At 39.7% G+C, this 23,874-nt stretch overlaps 1 protein-coding gene across 14 annotated transcripts in view; it reads left to right on the forward strand.

The window, feature by feature from the left end:
- LOC124131883 (cadherin-23-like) overlaps positions 1-23,874 on the forward strand; it is a 107,124-nt gene that overhangs the window by 67,527 nt on the left and 15,723 nt on the right. For 12 of the 14 annotated variants that reach the window (XR_006860738.2, XR_006860739.2, XR_006860740.2 and 9 more), the window contains 22 exons: positions 350-511; positions 3,396-3,560; positions 4,114-4,178; positions 6,139-6,376; positions 6,706-6,951; positions 7,878-7,950; positions 8,440-8,894; positions 9,606-9,744; positions 10,351-10,554; positions 12,062-12,375; positions 12,993-13,523; positions 13,941-14,132; positions 15,380-15,617; positions 17,032-17,354; positions 17,721-17,969; positions 18,403-18,491; positions 18,840-18,926; positions 19,230-19,298; positions 19,871-19,937; positions 20,870-20,997; positions 21,244-21,284; positions 21,582-21,599. Coding sequence is in view for 9 of the 14 variants with exons in the window: in XM_046495397.2 (XP_046351353.2) it covers positions 350-511; positions 3,396-3,560; positions 4,114-4,178; positions 6,139-6,376; positions 6,706-6,951; positions 7,878-7,950; positions 8,440-8,894; positions 9,606-9,744; positions 10,351-10,554; positions 12,062-12,375; positions 12,993-13,523; positions 13,941-14,132; positions 15,380-15,617; positions 17,032-17,354; positions 17,721-17,969; positions 18,403-18,491; positions 18,840-18,926; positions 19,230-19,298; positions 19,871-19,937; positions 20,870-20,997; positions 21,244-21,284; positions 21,582-21,599 (4,093 nt within the window). In the remaining 5 variants the exon portion in view is untranslated. The remainder of the gene's footprint in view (positions 1-349; positions 512-3,395; positions 3,561-4,113; positions 4,179-6,138; positions 6,377-6,705; positions 6,952-7,877; positions 7,951-8,439; positions 8,895-9,605; positions 9,745-10,350; positions 10,555-12,061; positions 12,376-12,992; positions 13,524-13,940; positions 14,133-15,379; positions 15,618-17,031; positions 17,355-17,720; positions 17,970-18,402; positions 18,492-18,839; positions 18,927-19,229; positions 19,299-19,870; positions 19,938-20,869; positions 20,998-21,243; positions 21,285-21,581; positions 21,600-23,874) is intronic. The other 2 variants (XR_006860742.2, XM_046495447.2) reach the window with 1 other exon arrangement.

Genomic DNA, 23,874 nt, shown 5'->3' on the forward strand with positions numbered 1-23,874 from the left:
TTTACAGACCGCCTTCACATAGCTGGAATATTGCTGAGTGCGGCGTTAAACAAACAAACAAAAGAACATTCACTACATGCTCTTATATCCCCTGTCTTTCATCGTACACATATGTGCATCAACCATGTCAATTAGTAATGAAGTAGTATTTGTATTGTATACAAGTCTTTGAAAGGCATTTAGAAGTGATACACATAAGGAAGAGAATTTATGGATGTCAACTTCTTTATTATCATAATAAAGAAGTTGACAAAGAAGTTTTGTATTGTATAGTTGACAAAGGGATCCTGTTTTTATCATTGTTCTAAAATTAAAATTTGTGAAGAATGTTCCTCTTATTTTGTTCCAGGGAACCAACAGCCACTTTGAACTGCACATACAGAAGGATGGGCAGCCCTACGAGGACTTCTTGCCACTGCCCTCTGAGGTGTATGCCGAGTCCACGGTCCTCATCAGAGTCAACAACTCCCAGGAACTGGACTATGAGAAGAACCACCAGCTGGTGTTTGAGGTAGGTGCAGGGCCCAGTTATACCCAAATTCCCATACTTTAACTCACAATTACTATCCCCATAGTTAGTTTTTGGGTGAGTGAGTGAGTTTTGTTTTACGCCACTTTAAGCAATATTCCAGCAACATCACGGCGGGGGACACCAGAAGTGGGCTTCACACATTGTACCCATGTCGGTAATCGAAACCGGGTGTTTGGCGTAACATTGAACGCTTTAACCACTAGGCTACCCGGCCGCCCCGGTTAGTTTTTGAAAGGGGCACAAGTGACCTTCATGGCTCAGCATACATGCTGAGATAGATAAGTGATGTTTACAAATAGATATACATCAATAGTACTTTTGATTGGAGCTGATGCGTTTGCTGAAGTAACACAAGGTTTGTGAAGTAAAGTCAAATGGTGTTTAACATCGTGTTCAACATTATTGCAATGCGTGCTTGTGTGTGTGCGTACATGTGTCTGCTTGTGTTAGTCTAGACTAATGCTAGTCCACTGAGATACCATGTTGTAAGAGAACATTGATACCTCATTGAGCCAACAGTTGAGTCCTTGTTTTATTTATAATTAAATTTTTGTTGTGTTCATTGTAATTCCTGGATTCTGATTTGCTGAGCTAAAAAATTAAGCCACACCCACCGAAGTGGACTACTTTTATTTCTATGGAACATCAGGAAATCCCAATATTACAGTTGAGTGAATTAAGGGCATTTAGCGAAATTCATGCATATTCATTGTTCAAACTATCCTTTGAGACGGAAGGCCAAGAAAGAATGAAACAGCAACATGCAGGCTTGCTTGCCTGTATTTTTCCGCTCGCCTAGGTTCCACATGTTCATGTCTTCAGGTTTCATTTCTCAACCGCATTTTTCCAACTGTGCCTTCCCATTCTCATGGAACTTAATTTTGCATCTGGCGGTAACTGTCCATGTCATTTGAGACAGCCACCTTCTCCCTAACATATTTGTTCCAGTTTGTTACCGTCAGACTGTTGCAGTTCTCGCCTCTTGCCTTGATTGACAGATCCGATGAACTTTGTTTTGATCCTGTTCACTGTTGATTGGCTACTGACTTTTGTGGGCATTCATTGAGGTATGAATTGAAAAACCAATGTGCAAACTGTATGCATCCACGTAGTGTGTTTCGTCATGCACAGGGCATTGTGTGCGTACAGTTTGCTCATTGGTTTTTCGAATCATACCTCAATGATCCGAAAAAAATCCACAGTCAATCCTTAATTGATACATACATTAAACTTTACTTTCTGGCTAGGGACATGTGTTAGTAGATCAATGCTGATAATGAGTAAGCGGGAAAAAGCAATACATTCTTCGTGTTTAATATTTATAAGCTGTTTTGACATAAAGAGGAAACTAGACGTCTGCCTTACATATAACACCTGAGAGTCATGTTTGCTTGGTATGTGAGTAATTGTTTGTCATAACTCCCTATATAACTGTTGTGCTAATAGATGGCAGATCTATATGTCACAACATGTGGTATTGATTGTAGTGTTACTTGACTGTAGACATTGAATGAGATTATTGATCTCTCGATCGTAACTGATGGTATGTCAATGACTAATTTCAATGAACTGTATGTATATATAAGCTACAGATGTAGGACAATGTCAGTGCATAACATATCTTTAGAACAATTAGAACATTTGTTATTAGTTTATGTGTCTCTAATTGGAAAAAGAGGGAGTGAGTATGGTTTTACGCTGCTTTTAGCAATATTCCAGCAATATCATGACACCAGAAATGGGCTTCACACATTGTACCCATGTCGGGACTCGAACCCGGGTCTTCGGCGTGATGAGCGAGAGCATTAACCACTAGGCTAACTGACCGCCCCCAAATTGGAAAAGAACCATGTTATACATTAGAAATATGAGATGAGAAATATAGTAGATCTATCTACCTTCATGCTAGTTATTTATATTCTTACTCAATTTTCATTCTTCAATCTTTTCACTGCATTATTTAGTTTTAATGTTTTTGTCTGAAAAACATCTCTTTTAAATGTTAAGGATATATTTAACCGGATTAATATTTTGCCTTTTGCGCTCAATGAATCTGATTGGTCAGATGATCATTATTTTGTTATTCACTGGCGTTGATGTACTGTACAATATAGTCTATGTCTCCTCGAAAGCCTGAGACTATTTATCATCTTGGTGTGCAATTGCTACACCATGATTCCAGTAGAAAGGTTGTAAGAGCAAACGGTTGTAGATCTGGTGAGTTTCAGTGCGGCATCATATCGTGGTGGCATGCATTGTTGTTCATGCCATCAACCACAAATTTCCTTGACCAAGACAGTTGTTGACAGGCTGCTGGAACATTGTAGTCTGCCTCATGAAACAATTGTGAAACATTCACTCTCACCATATCATCTCCATGATGTCCTAGGTAGTTCTCTACTTGGACTGTTGACAGCCTCTGTGGTCTAGTGGTAGAGCGGAAGGTCCCTGGCCATGTCATGCCAAAAGACGTTAAAAGATGGTACTTGTTGTAACCCTGCCTGGGGCTCAGCATTAAGGGGCTAAAAAAGTACTGGTCTGAGTGGGGTATTCATGTTAAACTGCGGCATGGTATCTCAGTTGGCTAGCACTATAAATCATCATCAGTCCGGACTAGTACAAGCAGCCACAGACACACGTGCATGCACGTCGCTATATTAGTGCAATAATCTTGGACGTGACGTTAAACCCCATTTCACCTCAATTACTTGGACTGTCTCTACTCTTGACAGTATCAGCTGAAGGTGTTATTATTGTGTATACTGTCCCACTTCAGAAGACCTGGTGCTTGCTACAGTGTAGAACAAAGTCATCAGTGTTACTCTTCACAGGCTTATATATGTGATATGTGTATATTTCCTAGGTGGTTGCCAAGGAGATGGATACAGAAGAAAGGCGATCAAGCACTGCAACTGTTACAGTCAACATTGAGGATATGAATGACAATGCTCCTGTGTTTGCCAATGACACCTATCTTGTGACGCTCAAGGAGAATACTCCCATTGAAACTAGTGTTGCACTTATCAATGTAAGCATGGATGTTCTTTATAGTTGATGTGAATTTTTATGGGTCAGTATTTATGAGATTCATATCTGGCAGGATATTTCATTTTGTATGCTGTTTACCTGTACTTGTAAACTCCAGATTTAGCGAACAGCTGCTCTTAATAAATATTTAATAAGGGTGGTTTTCCTAATACATGTACAAGCAAATATATTATATATATATTTTGTTTCAAGATGAAAAAGGTCTTTATCACTTTAATAAATACATGCTTATTGTTGCAGTTACATGTACTGAACATGTAGTAACTTGGTTTAAGACAAAATAATTTCTCTTGATACTTGCACGTTTGTATCAAGGTCTAAAAAATTGACCCTTTCACAGAAAACAGCATTTTGTATTTGTCATGTGAATGCAAGAAGAAAGTACATGTGCAATGTTGATGTGGATGTGAAAAATATGTTTGTACTACATTGTGAAATTATACTTTAAAGTTTTTCTCCATGTTGGCAAATCTTATGTCAATAGCTTAAGATTGGTATCCAAGAAAATGAAGTTGTTTGTTTGTAATTTGCAGGCTACCGATGAAGATTCTGGCATCTTTGGCACTGTGAGATACACAATCCGAGGAGGAAACAATAAGTAAGACACTTATATCTGTCAGTAAGACAAGGAATAGCATGGATAGCAACTACTTTAGTATACAAACACAATCCGAGGAGGAAACAATAAGTAAGACACTTATATCTGTCAGTAAGACAAGGAATAGCATGGATAGCAACTACTTTAGTATACATACACCATCCGAGGAGGAAACAATAAGTAAGACACTTATATCTGTCAGTAAGACAAGGAATAGCATGGATAGCAACTACTTTAGTATACATACACAATCCGAGGAGGAAACAATAAGTAAGACACTTATATCTGTCAGTAAGACAAGGAATAGCATGGATAGCAACTACTTTAGTATACATACACCATCCGAGGAGGAAACAATAAGTAAGACACTTATATCTGTCAGTAAGACAAGGAATAGCATGGATAGCAACTACTTTAGTATACATACACCATCCGAGGAGGAAACAATAAGTAAGACACTTATATCTGTCAGTAAGACAAGGAATAGCATGGATAGCAACTACTTTAGTATACATACACCATCCGAGGAGGAAACAATAAGTAAGACACTTATATCTGTCAGTAAGACAAGGAATAGCATGGATAGCAACTACTTTAGTATACATACACAATCCGTGGAGGAAACAATAAGTAAGACACTTATATCTGTCAGTAAGACAAGGAATAGCATGGATAGCAACTACTTTAGTATACATACACAATCCGAGGAGGAAACAATAAGTAAGACACTTATATCTGTCAGTAAGACAAGGAATAGCATGGATAGCAACTACTTTAGTATACATACACAATCCGAGGAGGAAACAATAAGTAAGACACTTATATCTGTCAGTAAGACAAGGAATAGCATGGATAGCAACTACTTTAGTATACATACACAATCCGAGGAGGAAACAATAAGTAAGACACTTATATCTGTCAGTAAGACAAGGAATAGCATGGATAGCAACTACTTTAGTATACATACACAATCCGAGGAGGAAACAATAAGTAAGACACTTATATCTGTCAGTAAGACAAGGAATAGCATGGATAGCAACTACTTTAGTATACATACACAATCCGAGGAGGAAACAATAAGTAAGACACTTATATCTGTCAGTAAGACAAGGAATAGCATGGATAGCAACTACTTTAGTATACATACACAATCCGAGGAGGAAACAATAAGTAAGACACTTATATCTGTCAGTAAGACAAGGAATAGCAACTACTTTAGTATACATACACAACGTTTCAGGGCTACTTGTTGCCACTTAATCAAGTGAAGTGACATTTGACCACATTTCAGTGGAAAGGAAGTGGGTGAGTTAGTGAGTGAGTGAGTGAGTTTGGTTTAACTCCGCTTTTAACAGTATTCCAGTTATATCGCGGCGTGTCAGCTTAATGTGGGAGGAAAGCCTGAAGTGATGCAGACTAGCACACTAGCGGGCATGGTGCTGACAAACCTAGAAACATAATTGGGGCAAACTGGGATTCGAACCCACAACCATAGATTTCTGGCGTGTCCAAGGGACGCAACTCCGCACAGCGAATTGCGGTGCCTTAGACGACTGGGCCACCATGACCCCTGGAAAGGAAGTAGCCCTGAATCATTGTGTATATAAAATAAATAAGTTGTCCAAAATATTCCTTGTCATGATTATGTTCAACTTCTTAATGCCTATAAAGTCTTCAATGTTCAATTTATTTATTGTGTTTTGAATGGTATGTGGCTGGTCTGTAGAGTTACGACCTTCTGACATGCCAGGATCCTCCCCAGGATCTGCCCTGATTTTTCTCCATTTTATGTACGTCACACTCAACAAAAAATTATATCGATCATGTCAACAACTGATAAAGATACTCTAAAAAAACTATCAATGTTCATTTTCCATGCTATCTAATATGCTATTAGAATATGAACTGTAACAAAACAAATTCCAACAAAATCTAAGAATATATCCAACTTCATTTTCAGATTTCGTATTGGCCTTGAATCAGGAGTCATCTATGTATCTGGTGACCTTGACCGTGAGACAACAGATGAATATTACCTGACTGCAGAGGCCAAAGATGGTGGTGGCCTGAGAACACCAGTGGAGGTGAAGGTTGTCATTGAGGATGTCAATGACAATGCTCCAATGTTCCGGCGTCAAGCATATGAGGGCACTGTGAGAGAACGTGATGTAGACTTCCTCAGGCCGTTGATGGTGGAGGTGAGCGGAGAATCCAACAGATGGCTTCAGTAGAATCAATTTAATATTAGAACTTTGGTTTGAATGGAGTTTGGTTATTATTTATCTTTGCCCATTGTCAGGTTTTTCGTTGCAGTTTTATATGGAGTATAAATTTGACATCTCAAAATTCCTAATGTCATGGAAACAGTCAAGTGAGAGTCATTGTGGAAAGGTTTGATATGATTGGAAGAAAAACTATAATCTAAAGTGATCCAGTGCCCTTGCATATTAGGCTATATGCATCATTACATTGCAGTTACCATTTCGTGCAGTTCAGAGAAATCAAAATAGAACTTCTTCTGTATCAGGCTCTGGATGACGATGAAGCCTTCACCAACAACAGTGAGGTCCGGTACAGAATTGATAGTGTTACCCCTGGACTTGAGAGTAACTTCAGCATTGATCCAGTCACTGGCAGGATCTGGGTGCAAGATCCTCTGGACTATGAAAAACTTGACCCTACATTGAAGGGCAAGGTCACCATGCAGGTCATGGCCTATGACCTTGGGGAGCCACAGAAGACAAGCCTAGTTCAAGTTGATATCACAGTGGAGGTAGCTTCAAGTTTTTATTTCATATCAAATACTATTAATCATGAAATTTGTGTCAGCAAAATAATTTTGAGTATTGACCTAAGCCTAAATTACATCATATAATTAGAGTAACCGTAGGTCTACGTTTGCAATGTGAAAATGACAACACTAAGAATGTAGTCTCAGATTATCATGACATAGCATAGGGTATTAAAGTTTCATTGGATAATAATGTTTACTTTTCTCGCAAACTGAGCCTTTATGGCCTATGATCCAAATGAGATATAAACTGTAAACTAACAGGTTACAAATGATACATGAGTTGTCATTGAATGTAAATAGGCAATGCTCTGTGTTCTTTAAGCATCACCACATCTGCTGTTACAGGGTATTTTCCCCTTTATGGGTGAGCAGGCCCTTGGCTGTATTATGGTACTATTTGATAAGGCTGCAGGGACCAAGGATGCCAATATACATGGTTACAAGCTGTCATAACACTGTCATAACAAGCTGTAGCCACACTTGACACAGTACCCAGTGAGAAATCCATGTCTTACTTTAATTACATTATTGTTTGGAGCCTTGTTACGGGACAGTACACGGTCGTCCAGATACAATGTGTCAATGTATTACTTGGCAGGAAGGGCTCTGGCATTTTTCATGGATGTGTAGCGCCCAAAAAATGTCTGTGACTTGATAGTTCCGAGGTCGGACACCTTGTCCTCGGGACCAGAGGTTAACCCTGCAGCACGCAGACGAGGTAAGGATGTCATCTGTGGGATGACTCCACACCCTGCTACATATTCCCCCATCAACAGAAGGCATGTCCTCCGATGCATAGGAGGGTGCTGAGATTTATTTTCCATCGTCATCTGTGTGTTTCAAATTGTGAACTTGGTGTCTGTTATGTATCTGCCTATATCTGAGGATGCTCGTTTTTCGTTCAGGATGTGAATGACAATGCTCCCATCTTTGAAGAGGACCTCTACACTGTTAGTGTGCCAGAGAATTCAACTCAAGGTCAGTTTAAATCTACACTTTAGATGTAATGTATGACAGTTTTGATTCCGACAATTCAGCATAAAGCGTCACCATAAGAAAGCATTGACACAGATCACTGATCTGGATCTGTCATGATAAGATGCTTGGGTGGCACAGTAGTCTAAGGTGCTGCAGTTTGCTGTGCAGAGATGCGACCTTTGATCAGAGGGTTGAATCCAGTGATAATGTTTATAGGTTTGTCTTCATGATAGATGTGCTCATGGGTTGCTCCTATAGATCTGCAGAAATGGAACAGTAATATAAAGAAAACAAGACGTCCTCAGTACCTGAACCCATGCATCTGTGTTACTGAGCCTGCAGCTACCTGCACAAGATTGAGAGAGCTCAAGCAGTGTTAGACAAACTTACACATGATATTGTATAATTCACATTCCAAGCATCCCTGAAGTGTTTTAAGCCTCATTCTGTTGATCCTTTAGAACTAAGTATTTAATATTTGTGTTTCAGGTTCAGTCCTATTAAATGTAACTGCAACTGATCTTGATATTGGGAGTCCCAACAACGAATTCATCTATAGAATTGAAAGTGGTGCTATGGATAAATTTCGAATCGATTTCGAGACTGGTAGTGTATTTGTAGAAACAGGTGCCAAGCTAGATCGAGAGGACAAAAATGTTTACATAATGAATGTGTCAGCCATTGACAAAGGCACCCCACCTCAGACCGGCAGGTGTGTTGTCATCATTCACCTGACGGATGTTAATGATAAATTACCTGTATTTACACCTGAGAGCCAATCAAAAACAGTGATGGAGAATCTGGGTATAGGAACAACTGTACTGACATATAACGCTACAGATGCTGATTTGAACAGTGAACTTGAATACAGTGTGTTGAAGTCACTGACAAAGGCCTACAACGACCGCAATGATGAAGTGGATGTAGTGGCTAGCAACATAACAGTAAGTTCAGTGTAGTGTACACTCCTTAAACTGTTGAATGCTCCTAGAATCTAGACTTTCAGAGTTTTCCAACGGTAAATATGATGAGCTGGACTCAGTAATAACATTAGGGGCAGTGGTGATAGCTAGCATCGTGGTTAAAGCATTTTTTCTCACACTGAAGGCCAGGGGCGTTGATACAATGTGTGAAGCTAGCTCATTTCTGGTGATGCTATTGATGAATGTTGCTAAAAGCATTTAAAACCCAACTCACTCACTAACAACGTTTCAGTAAATCGAGTTTGATAAAATTGTGCTGTAGACAATCTAAACTGTTGTAGGATCCTTGACTGGACCTATTCAGTGATGAGTTTCAAAACTGTGAGGATCTAACCTTGTGTACCAGTACTTTAGAGATTGGCTTTCAAACTTTACATCAACTGTTAGAGTTTGGGAACAGTGCTGGTTTAGCTAAAGTACCCTATAAGGATAACGATTTTTAGCACTGTGTTTTTTTCATCACCAAACCAATCATAATTTTACGTCCGACTTCCCAGAAAAATGCTGATAAAGGAACAGCTACTATGCACTGCTACAAATTAGGAATTATGCCCATTGAGTTAAGGAGACTGAAAATGTATAATTTTGCCATGATAATAAAAGCAATAATTTTGAAGTCATTAAGTGTCAATAACTGTTTTTCAAATATTTTCTCTGTTTTTCCCCCCTCAGGAGTATTTTGATGTGTATCCCAACAATGGCACAGTGTATGTGGCCTCCCAACTGGACAGAGAGACCGCTGAGAGGGTTGTCATCAAGGTCCTAGTGCGAGACATCAATGCATGGGAACCAGTGGATCAGACTGCCACAGGTAGTACATAGTACCCCAGTGTCATTCCTGATTGGGGAATACAGCAATCATGTCAACAAACTCCTTCCGTTGAAATACTTCCATAAATAGGAAATTGTATGTTCACTAGTACTTCTTATTGCTTAATATACTTTGTGAGGTTTGGTTATGCAGATGGATGGATGATCAGTCTTAACCACTAGTTCTGAACTGATACATGCCTAACCATAAGATTTTGAACATCCTAAAGTACAGCAAGCTGGGTTTGTACTGTAATTCATTTGTTTATGGCTGATTTTTGCATAATCCTCAAAATTAATAAATTACTGTATCTTTTCTGACAGCAAAGTCATTGTGACAATCAGTTCTGATGAATACATGTTTACCTGCTTAGGTGAATGTCTATACATATTTCAAATGTCTGACATATTATAAAGTAAAGAGCCATAAGCTATATCTTAGGATTTGTTTTCACATAAATTATATCTCAGATGGAAAGAAGATACACACCTTTCAGATGTTAAGCACAGTGTTTCCTGTCGGGAAGTTATATCCAATACATTATGTGCTGTCTGGTATGTTGTCTGCTAGAAATATATATAGTGCAATATTTGTGGTGTTTTCCAGCAACCTTGACAGTGACGTTGGAGGACTACAATGACAATGCCCCACTCTTCCTCCCGACCCCGATGTACAGCGCCAACATCTCCGAGGGCCAGGATGTTGACAGCGAGGCTCTACGGGTGGAAACGGTCGACCCAGACAAGAACCAGCAGGTCACATACACCATCAATGACAGATTTGAGGCCTTCAAGATTGATCCTAGGACAGGTGAGACTCAAGACTGTCTGATTATTCACAATATAGTGAGTGAGTGAGTATGTTTTTACGCCGCTTTTAGCAATATTCCAGCAATATCACAGCAGGGGACATCAGAAATGGGCTTCACACATTGTACCCATGTCGGGAATCGAACCCAGGTCTTTGGCGTGACGAGCGAACGCTTTAACCACTAGGCTACCCGACCGCCCCTTTCACAATATAGAATGTCAACACCAGAGAATAAGCAGTCTAGACTATCTGACTAAACATTCCATTGGGTGTGGCTTGCCGTAAAAGGCCACTATGCTTGTCGCAAGAGGCGACTAACAGGATCGGGTGGTCAGGCCTGCTCACTTGGTTGATGCAGTGTCATCGTATCCCAATTGCGTTGATCGATGCTCATGATATGAGTCACTGGATTGTCTGGTCCAGACTCGATTATTTACAGACCACCGTCATATAGCTGGAATATTGCCGAGTGCGGCGTCAAACAACAAACTTACCATTGGGTGTAGGAGGCAAAGTAGTGGTTAAAATTTTATGAATGGAATTCTGAAAATGAACGATGACACCAGGCGGTCATGAAAAGGGCAAGCATGGTCTGCCTTACCGGTAGCACCTGCCACTCACACAATCTGCATAAAAATGTGTGCTTGCTGGTTAACAAGTCACTGCAGTACTCCTGCCATGCGACGGCGTCATTATGGCCATTCTGATGCCAATATGGGCGGTCGGGTAGCTTAGTGGTTAAAGCGTTCGCTTGTCACGCCGAAGACCCGGGTTCGATTTCAGACATGGGTACATTGTGTGAAGCCCATTTCTGGTGTCCCCCGCCGTGATATTGCTGGAATAAAAACGGCGTAAAACCATACTCACTCACTCACTCTGATGCCAATACTACCTCCGCTACCCATGTTGGTTATGGTTTTCAGATTGGCTGTTTATATGGCTGCAGAGTGCAAAGGACATAGATACCTAGTGTGCTTCAATTCAATAAAACTCGGGGATTTATCCAGACGTGCTCAGAGGCTGATATTTGGCCCCAAGGCCACAGCAAATGTCAGTAAAAATTCCCAAATTAGATTGGACATGTTCCTGTTCCTGCTGCTGTGGTTATAACTAATGTTATGGCTGGAGGTGACTTGTATTTCACCAATAACCGGACCAATACGGAGGAAGAGGCTTTAATGCCTAGTTTACCATTATTGCATTGATTACAACTTTTATATGCAAAGTAAATACCTCAGAATTTAGGAAGATAAGAAGGTATGATTTCTGAAACCAGGTCCTCTATTTTCCCAGGTATGGGTCAATTGACCCATGAGCATTTCTATGACTGTTTGTAAAGACAAAAACATACATAGCAAATCTCAAGACACAATTCATTACTAAGACAGATTACAACTAGAAGTATGTTTCTTGTCCACTGATTGTGTGCAGAGAATGCAACCAACAGTTGTATTGTTGCTATTCAGATAATTCATGTTATAAAACCAGTGTACATTGTTCTGTTAAGGTATCATCCGTCTGAAGCGAAAGCTGGACAGAGAGGCAAGATCATCACTGCAGTTCACTGTCATCGCCACAGACAATGGTGTTCCTGCTCAGAGCTCATCAGCGGTGGTGTTTGTGACAGTGTTGGACACGAATGACAACTCTCCGGTCTTCCTGCCTCATAACCGCACTGCCCGTGTCTCGGAGGATGCAAATGTTGGACACGTAGTGGTCACCCTTGGTGCCATAGACAGCGATATCGGAAACTTCGGAAAAGTCTTTTATTTGCTTGATGGGGTCAACAATGACGGAACATTTGTCATTAATGAGAGCAATGTGAGTTATCCGACATGTGTAAGATTACGTACATGGGGCTATTCCTCACTGTCTGCTACCCATTTCCAGTCTGTAAAATAGACATTGCATCTTTGCAACTAGGGTAATCATCAACTACTAGATTGATTTATATTGTGAAATGTGAGTTTATAGTGCACGAAGTGGTATTAAAATAACTTGATAACGCTTTCTGGAACTACAAACTGCATCTTGAGCATAGTTGACAACTAAAACAAGTTAAACTGCACCTAAGTAGCCCAAGTAGGACCACAGTATTTGCCGAGTAGGGGTGTAGTATTTGGATGTTATCACCTTTCTCTCACCTGGTTCCATACTGATTGCATATATCACTGTATGCCCTTCCTGTTGATTGTTTCCCTTTAAATCATCAAAGGGCTTGCGACCAGTATTATTTTGTAAGTGAAAAACTTGAGAGTTAAATAACTTCATTTATAAGCACTCAACAGCATATGCAGATCAAACATATTATTGACAGTAAATGAGTGTCATGTGTTTCCTTGTATAGAATAGTTGCTGTTATTTTGAGAAGGATCAGTATTTGTAAGTCAGGTTTGTTTGAATTGGTTTGATAGGTTCTTGTGTTGTATTGCTTTCAGGGTGAGATAACTGTAGACAAACCTCTTGACAGAGAATCCCAAGATGAGTATACCCTGGTTGTGGTTGCCAGGGACAACCAGAAGGAACCTCAAGACCAGAGATCAAATAGAACATCAATACTCATCCAAATCGAGGACGTCAATGATAATGCTCCACAATTTGCTGTCATTGGTTCTCAAAGTATCCCAGAGTCGTCTCCCCTAGGTAGCAGTGTGTACCAGATTGTTGCCACCGACAATGATGCTGGCGACAATGGAACTGTTGTGTACAGTCTTGAAGGTGATTCTAATGCTACCAACAACAGGAACCAGGCGTTGTTTGGCATCAACGCCGTGACAGGTATCATCTCCGTCCAGGCTGACCTTCACAACACAGTGGGAGTGAGGTATGTCACAGTGAGGGCCAAGGATATGGGGTCGCCGCAACTCTCCAACTCCACAACGCTCTTCCTCCAAGTTCTGGATGTCAATGATGATGCTCCCCGATTTGTGGTTCCTGATCCAGACAATCCTGTGGTTGTTATTAAAGAGGTAAATGAAGTTTGATCAAGTTTGCATACTCATTTTAATGAGGGGCAGTAGGGTAGCCTAGTGGTTAAATGTTTGCTCGTCACGCCGAAGACCCAGGTTCAACTAACAACATGGGAACAATGAGTTAAGCCCATTTCTGGTGTCCCCCGCCGTGATACAGCTGGAATATTGCTAAATGCGGCGTAAAACCGAACTCACTCATTTTAATTAAGTACATTTTATACTTCTGAATAAATTCTTCAGCATGTATATGTTCTTAGATTTACTATGAAATATACTTCAGACTGAAATAGATAAGATCATTATATTAATTTAAAGGAAAAAATATTTCTATACATCAGCTTTCTTAACCGATACAGTTCCATACTGTATGTTTCCATAGTGGAGCAAATCTCTAACGTGTATATTTTCTCTCAGGATCAGCCAGTTGGAACACACATCATTACGCTGCAAGCACAGGATGACGACTTTGGCCGTAACGGGGAAGTTGTGTATACACTGGTGGAGACTGAGTCGCGCCTGGACTGGCAGAAGTTCCATGTGGACAGCCTCACAGGCAACCTCACCAACAGGGAGGTGCTGGACCGGGAAACACATGAAAGCTATGAGGTGTGTAATACACACTAGAGGTGTGTGGTATTACCGGTATATCGGCATACCACAATTCAAAATTCTTCTGAATATGTATCACAATTTGTTTGCAAAATTCCAGTATATTGTGTTTTTCAAAATCATGCATTTTTTCATCTAGTTGGCAAAGTTTACATAAGTTAAAAGTCAACTTGAAATTATGAAATTCAGAAATTAGCAACTGATTCTTGTGATGGAAAGAGCAAAATATTCACGACCAGCTTCCTGTACATAATGTTTCAGTAAACATGCACTGTGATCACATCAACAGTCCGACGTTATAAGTCCAGTTATTTTCAGTGTCATAACAAATTACAGATGAAAAAATGCATGCAATACGTTGTGGTATGCAGTCCATGAATCATGACTCCAATAAGTCAGGCCGATACCCATCACTAGTACATGCATACATGTAATAAGAGTAAATCCAGTAGATATTATTTGAAGCTAAGTCAAAGCATGGAAAATGCTGCAGTGGACTTGCATGCAGATTTTGATATGTTCATTATGATGAGCAACAAATCCCATGGTACATGAATACCCTATTCCAAACTAAAAATCTTGTTTCTCAAGTCCTGCATTGTATCAGACATAGCTTGTCATTAGACACATTCAGGCCATAGGTTGTTTTTTACACTGTGTTCATGGGTTACTGTTTATTATGGTCAAAAGGTTGACATACATGTTGACATGTTGGGGTCTTCTCCCATATCATACAGGAATGACCCAACTCATCCATATTACAAGTACCATATTCGACATGATAAGTGCCCCACTCTAATAAGTGCCCTGGGCGATATTCACTAATATATTGGCTAGTGAACAATCCCAATTAGCACCCCTTCCAATTGATCAATGTACACAAGACTTATTTATTCACGTATAATACGCACCCATGTGTTATATGCACCCTTAATTATGGGCAATTAAATTCTGGAAAAATATATCTGTCGTATATAAACATTTTAGGCTGTCAGCATAAACCATGAAATTTATCTTTCAACTCTAATAAGAGCCCCCTATTTCCAATTTTGAGAGCGCCCTGGGTGTTAATTACGTCGAATACGGTAAATTAATTGCCAACCCTGACTACATACCTGTATGCATAGATTTTGATTAGCATCACACAAGAGTCGGATGACGATGTGTCTAGTTTCATTTTCTGTTGAGTAATAATTGTCTCAATGTCAGTTGATACGTGTATATATTCTCCCCTCCCCCCCCAGCTGCTGGTCCGAGCCACCGATCGGGGTGTTCCCAGGAACTACTCTACGGACCTCACTCTCACTGTGCGTGTCAAGGACGTGAATGACGAGAAGCCCAAGTTTGACCGAACTCTTTACCCCACACCCTACCCTGTTGCAGTGGCGGAGGAGAGTGACAGCGCTTGTGCTGGAAATATCAGCATTGCGAAGGACAACGACATCAACTTCAACTTTACCATAATCTGTTACTATATTTATGGTCAGTATTTGTATCAGTAATTTGTTATTCATGAACACCCCCGGTTACATAAGATTAAAAAGCAGTTTGTTACTGACAGCTGTTGAGGGTCTTTCGTCTAACATTGGCACATCAGTTTAAGTTATGACACACTATCACGTGTGTGCGCCAGTTGGGTGCTTGATTTGACTGTCCAGTACAAAAGAATTTCATATTATGAACATCTTATGCACTTAAAACAAGCATACTGCGCTTGCTGGACTGTTTTCTCAGATATGAGCAGTGTGCATATGAAGCAAACTCCATCCCTCAGCATGCCACCCTCATTACCCTCGCAGACTAGATACCAGGAAATGGGGTATTGAGATTTAGCTTTGGCTCTTATCCCTTACTGAAGTTCTAACGATTGACTTCCACAAAAAGATCGGTTAACCATGGCCGCTGCAAGTCTTTTCTACGCCACTTTCTTATTTTCAAAATGTATGATGGAAAATAACTGCATGTAGTAATTCAAGTAAAATGTAATTATCGGCGTGCTAACATTGTGCCAACATGACATTGGGTTGCAATTGTGCATTGAGTGCAGCACAAACAGATCTAAAATGCAAATTTAAAATTCTGTCTTTAATGATAACAAGAATAAGATCATCATATCTCTGTGTATGTTTTTACCCTGTCTGGTTGTTTGCACTCTTGAAGGGTAAGGTTTGAACATAATAATGGCCTCCTGGTATGATATAACAGACATATGTGTTTCTAAAAAATAGTGGTAATTGTTACTGGGCAGTCAGGTTCTTATAGCAGTCTTAACATACAAAGTGTTAGAAGGATGATGACCTTATAGTGATAGGGTGTTGTGTTCATGGTTGATGTGTCATGATGTGATGCCTTCATAGTTGTATAGGGAACACTTAAGGAATTGTCCTTCTTCTTGAGGCAAGCATGTCCACGTGCCGATATCACAGCCTAGTTTCTGCCCTGCCACATCAAGGCCACTTTTCTTGGCTCGATCCTCGTAGATCATGAGTTGTGCCCCTTGAAATGAAAATGTGATATTCAATCAGATCGCTGTTCTTATCACGGAAAACTTTACAAAAGATGGCGACCACCGTAGGCGACAACCAAGTCGATCAGACAACGAAAATAGTCACGATTTCATCCCTGACACAAAAACATAGGCAATGGTTGGGGGGGTTTAAAAGATGAAAAAGACATATTCCAGCATTAAATCACTTTCATACAAAGGTTTACCAGTTGTTGATGTTGACTATCGATATGTGCGATAGTCCAATCTTATTTAGCCTAGGAAAGAGGGCTTGATGTGGCAAGGGTGGAAACAAGACTTTGATGAAAAGGCTAGTGGACACTTTTGCCTCGGGAAGATGGGAATTGTCCAGACCTCTGCCGTCTAACACAAACACTTTCTTCTCTACAGCTGAAGAAATCCCAGGAGCGTTCACCCTAAACAAGACAGGTGAGCTGTGCCTGAAGAAGAAACTGGATAGAGAACAGTTAAAATCAACCCACCTCATCATCCAAGCTTCTCCCTTCTGTTACGAGGACATCAAACCCAAGACATTTGTGCGGCCAGCGCCTGGTGAACAGCCTCAGGGCTATGACAGCAGTGACCTGACACTGCTGTGGGTGAACGTGACCATCAAAGATATCAATGACAACCCGCCACAGTTTAACAGGAAGGACTTGGTGCTTGGTGTTACGAGGAGCACTCAGTTCGGACAGATTATATTTGAGTTGAAGGTGAGTCGTAAATGAGAGACAGGACTGATGAGAGAGTGGAGTTGGACTGGTACCAATTCCATTTCATTGGGAAGCCATATTGTAAATTTCCATTTTTTTAAATGTTTTGAAAGAAGGGGATATATCATTCACAGAAAACCTGTTGTAAAGTAACTTATATAAAAGTCTCTTTTATGTATTTATACACCCCAACCTCAGCTCTAATTCATTCCCCGGATTAAGAATACGCTCTGTGAGTCCATTAGAATTTGTTCTCATGTTCATGTCAAGATTTCTTATGTGTTTATATATTTAGAAGTTTGTCATTAAATGATGCAGTTGTCTACTTAGTAACACATTGCTGTAATACACTTTTTTTCCAATCAGACTGAGGTGACTGACAAAGACTCTCGTACATGGGGAGTGAACAAATTCGACCTTTCGGGCAACATCGGCATTGAACCTGAGGCGCTTCGTAATGAGCTGGCTGAGATGGGAGTAGACAAACCATTCCTTGTCTTTCCAAATGGTTCCCTGAAGACAAACACATACTTCAAGCCAACCATGTTTGGTTCCTTCTTGCTCAATCTTGCAGTTTATGATAAGGGAGGCCTCAATGATTCAGCTCAGCTCAAGGTAATTACAGAGGAACAGTGGGGTGTTGTTGTTCAAACTGTATAACCAAATATACAGTTGTGTACAATCAACCTGGGAAAGGGCGTCCCCACATAAATGTATTCCTCGATGAGTAAAATACTGGAATACAGAATTTGACTGCAAAAAAAGTTGAAATAAAAGCAAAATGTGAGGCAAACTTTATGATGATGCAGGCGGTGAGAAACAAGACAATTATTTTTTTAGCCTTTAAATGGAGAAAATTATTGAACATTGCAGGTTTTCAAAGAAGGCCAGTTGACAAAGCATTTCTTTGTCACTCGAAAGTACCAATTTTAACTTTCTGACAATTGTGCAGGCGAAATATCAAGTCTTAGTTGTGATTTTGCTGAATATTGAAACATATGTGAGCATAAAGTTGACTGTGTCTTCATTGCTTTATGCTCTGTTGCAGATATCTCTCATCAATGATGACCAAAGACTGAAGGTTGTATTTAGGAGGAGGCTGGAAGACGTCAGCTCAGTCAAGGATTTCTTTACAGAGTGAGCTTGTTTTTCAGGACTTGGAATATGATGAAAATATGATCAAACCTGAAATGCTTGTTATTGTTTTGTGAGATTTAGTAATGACAGTTTTTGGGAATATGTTCTGTGTACAATGAGTGGCAGTGATCTACATTAAAGTAAACATATTTAACTACAGTAAAACATCACAAACCTGAAATTAATGGGATAACCAAGGTATGTAAAGTTACCTGGTAACGTCAGCTGAGACAACAGAGTGCAAATGTTAGACCACAGTGTGTGATAAGGATTCTTCTTCTGGAGGTTTTGCTGCAATAGAATGTCAAGTAGTAAACCAAATAGTATAAATTCCAACATTTCTTCCAGGCGGTTACGGAATATCACAGGTTACAGGATCGTAGTAGACAAGATCTCCACGCATGAAAATGATCAAGGAAAACCAGAGATAGAAAAGTAAGTAAATGCTAGCCATCATGACACAGGGTTGTGTATTTCAGTCAAGTGTCTTTTTGTGTGATAGAGAGAGTTCTAAAATATTCCAGAGTTAAAAGATTAAGAAAATAAGATGCAAATTACAAGTATGGTGTAATATATGGAGTGTGATTAAGGGAGATAACTCTTGTATGTCAGCTAGTCTATTTCGGAGATGCTTGATTGTAGGGTGTGATTACATCATTCATAAGTAAATCAGTTGAATTCACGATTCTGTTTTTGTCAAATGTTTTTGTTTTGTTAATTAAGTTTTCTATTCTTCAGGACTGACATGTTGATACATGGAGAAGACCCCAAAACTGATAAAGTCATACCTGCTGAGGATCTTCTAAAGTAAACTATTACATTTCTGTGGATGTCGTTAAGAGATTTTCTGGATGAAATAAGTAGTTGCTTATGCATGGACGATCATTAGTTCTATCTTCTTACCACTTCAGTGATCATTTGCAACTGTGAGATAATTGTGACGAACAGTAATATTGACTATCATTGTATATATATATATAGGGAATTAGAATTTGGGCCAGGAGAGCTAATTAATCATTCTACTCAATGATACCATTGCTGAAGTTGACTGTAGTAGAAACAGACCCGTGAAGATCCGGGGTAGAATAGGTCTTCAGCAACCCATGCTTGCCGTAAAAGGCGACTATGCTTGTCGTAAGAGGCGACTAACGGGATTGGGTGGTCAGACTTGGTTGATGCATGTCATTGATCCCAATTGCATGGATCGATGCTCATGTTGTCAATCACTGGATTGTCTGGTTCAGACACGATTATTTACAGACCACCGCCATATAGCTAGATTATTGCTGAGTGCAGCGTTAAACAACAAACCAACCAACCGTAGTAGAAACATGGTCAAGGTGTATTTATTTATAAGATGCAACCATTATCTTTTTCAGGTCCATAGATTTCAATGCAGAGCATATGATAGGCATTCTGAACGATTACAATATTGAGAGAATAGTGGTGAGTAGGCCATTGCCAGCTTGTTATCATAAATGTCACTTTGCAAAGAGAACCATGTTCTACAATGTCTTCATGCAAATAGCTAATACTAACACATTATGACATGAAAAGTATTTTTTTGGCTGCTAGTTGTCATTTTTGGGTTAACAATAACTAAGTATGAAACGGTGCTGTTAGTTTCATTGTTTAAATTGATTCCTACTTGTCTTTCTTGGTGTTGAGAACAGACACTTTGATGTCAGTGACTTATCAAGGACTGCTTTCTTGTTGATAGATACCCGATAAATATTACCCTCCCCCCCAATATATTTGAAAACACAGCACATTTTCTTCATTTGAACTGTTTTTAGTTGTTCTCCAAAGGTTACTATTATGAAAATGTAAATTTGGAGATAGAATTCATGAAAAAGACAATTAGAAAATAATATGACCATTTGGGTTGAGTAGAGTAAATTATGCCACTTTGAGCAGTGTTGTGAACATGTCATGGTATATCAGCTTGATGTGGGAGGAAGGTCCAAAGCGATGTAGGTCCTCTGATGGCCCATCGGTTGATGCTCACAGGCCATGCATTTTCATCAGGGAGAATCCTGATTCTAATCCATGATCAGAGGATCCTCATACTGTCAAGGGACACAATTCTACACTGCAACCTTTGATGACTGGGCCACATGAGCCCCCTAAAAAACAATGAAAGAGTGAAACGAGAGATGAATATTTGAATGTATAATTGACTTTTTGGGGTTTTCAAAAAGTTTACATATATTTAAAGGGGTAATCAATTAATGTGAGAAAAAAGGGTATTTTTATGTTTAATAAGCCAATTCCAGTGGCATTCACCAGAATTGCTAATAGTGGATAAAATTTTGTTTCAATTTTTAAAAATCATTGCAAACAGGTTTTACTATGAAAATAATTCTTTGATTTACCAGCCAACAAGTTCCACAACACCACAAAACTCCTCAGAGAAAGAGCTGAAGATGGCCCTTATCCTGGTGTCCGTTATCCTTGGCATGTTGCTGGTGGTCGTCATTGTCACATTCTACATGAGTCGGAGGAAGTCAGTATTTACCATGGCTTTATCTCTTTCCACCCAGCAGTTCAATATGCATCAAAATTTCTTGGATCAAATAGAAATCTTAGGCACATAATGCTACCTGCAAATTGTGTTTCTTTTATAATAGTTGACTTTGTTAATGAAATCAGGAAAATAAGTGAAGGAAATTTAAGAACTATCATATTCTTATCCTTTAAAGACTTCACTTGCAATTTATGTATTTATTAACACGTTCTTTTTACTCTTCAGGTACCAAAGAAAGTTGAAAGCTGCAACAGCCATGGCTTATGGTATGTATTTCAAGCAGACAATATATGTAGATGTATATCTACGATCATGTGGGAGGTGAATGATATTGTTGGTGATGCTTGGGTCAGAATAGATAATTACTGCTGAGTTACAGTGTGAATTTGTTTTATGTTACTATCATGGGGATTGAACAATTTGTGTACAAATGATATTTGAGGAAAGGTATTAGGTCTATTGTAATAATTGGGTCTGAAATAAACGTTTTTGTAGCGAGGTTGTTAGCAGTAATAGTATTTATGTAAATGCTATATGTGACCACTGTACCATGTTTTCTGCAGTCACTCATAATGGAGCTGGTAGGTTGAGATTTTGTCTTTGTGAATGTCCCCTAACTCTCCCTGTGTCTGTGGGGTCTCAGTGACTGGCCTGTTGACACTAGTCACTGAGCAGTCCAAGGTTCCTTCTGAATCTCTCTTGTGAAGACGGTCAACATGCCACACCATGGCTGGCCTCAATACATACCATAATAAGAAACTGGACAGTCATCAAGATAACATTATTTATCTTGCGACTTTTTTCGTAATAATTACATTTTACAGGCTATAATTTTGTCATTTTGTTCAGGCTTTCAATACATACCATCATGCTGTTGTACAAAGTGATCTTAGCGCTAAGGTGATTGTAATTCCCATACCTCAACATAGACTTACGACAGTCGTAGCACTAAGGTGGTTTTGTACAATGGCACCCAGATGAATAGTAACATATTACATCATATGGAACTAATATGGAAGATAATAGGCATAGAATCGAAATTGTATTCTCATAGGTGACACAATGGTGTGCACCTTCAGGAACCTTGTACATGTACTAATTGTGGCAGGACCTGTTGACCCTGACTGAACCCTTAGTGATGATAGACCCTGGGCAGTGTTCAACAAGGTGTCCCAGTGCTAGGACTATTCTAAGTCCATGTTAATGTGAAAGAATTATGACAGTCCTAGCACTTAAATCCCCTTGAGAACACAGAAGATTGCTGCCATTTTGCTAGTTGCAGCATGTGTGTGTCAACAGAAATTTGTTTCCTATGGGAAAAGTGTTCCTAGAACTTGTTATGAATCTCAATGTCACTACAGAAACAAGCATACATTACATAATCATATTGATCGTGCCAAAGAGTAGCCTCAAGTCTATGACAATTCTAAGGTTATGGTATTGAATTGGAGTTCCAATAAAGCATTGTGGGAGGGGACCAAGGCATACTGCCCTTTGCCACCACAACTGATGTAGCTCCTATAATCTTAAGAACCTGGGGCAACCTAGTGGTTAAACGTTCACATCCGGGTTCATTTCCCCGCATGGATACAATGTGTGAAGCCCATTTCTGGTGTCGCCTGCCATGATTTGGCTAGAATGGAAAATGGCGTAACACCAACTCACTCACTCCTATAATCTAACATGAACTTAAAATTGTTGTAGAGTTCACATCAGTTTGTGGCAATGAAATCTAAACTCTAGTGTGAGATCGCTCTATGAACACTTTCTTTTGGGAACCATTTCTCTCAAGAGAACCAACATCCAGTTCTGTAGTAATGTGTGTGAATGCTCCTCTCATGTCTCCTGTCCTGGCATGATTGTATTAGATGGCATTATCTACATTCATGTATGTTTATTTTTGCATGTGAGTCTCTTTTTTCTTCTGTACAAACTGTAAATCCTTTATTCTGCTTTTAATTATTTATGCACGTGTAAGAAAAGTAATTTAATATATGTGATTAACCAAATATTAATGAAAACCTCCATGTCTATCTGTGCCCCTGATGCCGGTTTGTCTGTGTCCGTAACATAGGGATTAGCCTTGTAACAGTGTGCAGCCTGGGGGACTGTAAGAACACAAAGGCCATGATGTCCCCTCTCTGCTTGTGTTGTGTCCTCTAACTGAGGGGGGCGGTCGGGTAGCCTAGTGGTTAAAGCGTTCGCTCGTCACGCCGAAGACCCGGGTTCGATTCCCGACATGGGTACAATGTGTGAAGCCCATTTCTGCTGTCCCCCGCTGTGATATTGCTGGAATATTGCTAAAAGCGGCGTAAAACCATTCTCACTTACTCTAACTGAGGTCTGTACAAAGGAACTGGAATTGCTCAGCAACTGGTACAAGCATTTAGAAATATCCTGAAGAGTTTGAAGTTCATATATATAGAGATATTTCACCAAGAGCATCCATCTTTAGATACGTGCTCATGATTGTACTGTGGGGGCGGTCGGGTAGCCTAGTGGTTAAAGCGTTCGCTCGTCACGCCATAGACCCGGGTTCGATTCCCGACATGGGTACAATGTTTGAAGCCCATTTCTGGTGTCCCCCGCCGTGATATTGCTGGAATATTGCTAAAAGCGGCGTAAAACCATACTCACTCACTCACTCATGATTGTACTGTAGAATTATAAACCTGAAAAGTACAGACATACAGAGTAGTTTGAAAAGCTATTTTACCTGTTTGAGGAAAACAAGTTTGTTTTTGATTACCGGTAGTCTGTTTTATCACATGCAAATACACGTGTATTTTGCTATTTTTGTTTGTTTTGTACAATTCCTACTACTTTTGCTTCAAAGAATGTCTCCAAAGAAAGATT

The sequence above is a fragment of the Haliotis rufescens genome, unplaced genomic scaffold, assembly GCF_023055435.1.
Source record: "Haliotis rufescens isolate VD_foot unplaced genomic scaffold, xgHalRufe1.0.p SCAF_20, whole genome shotgun sequence".
NCBI lineage: Eukaryota > Metazoa > Mollusca > Gastropoda > Lepetellida > Haliotidae > Haliotis > Haliotis rufescens.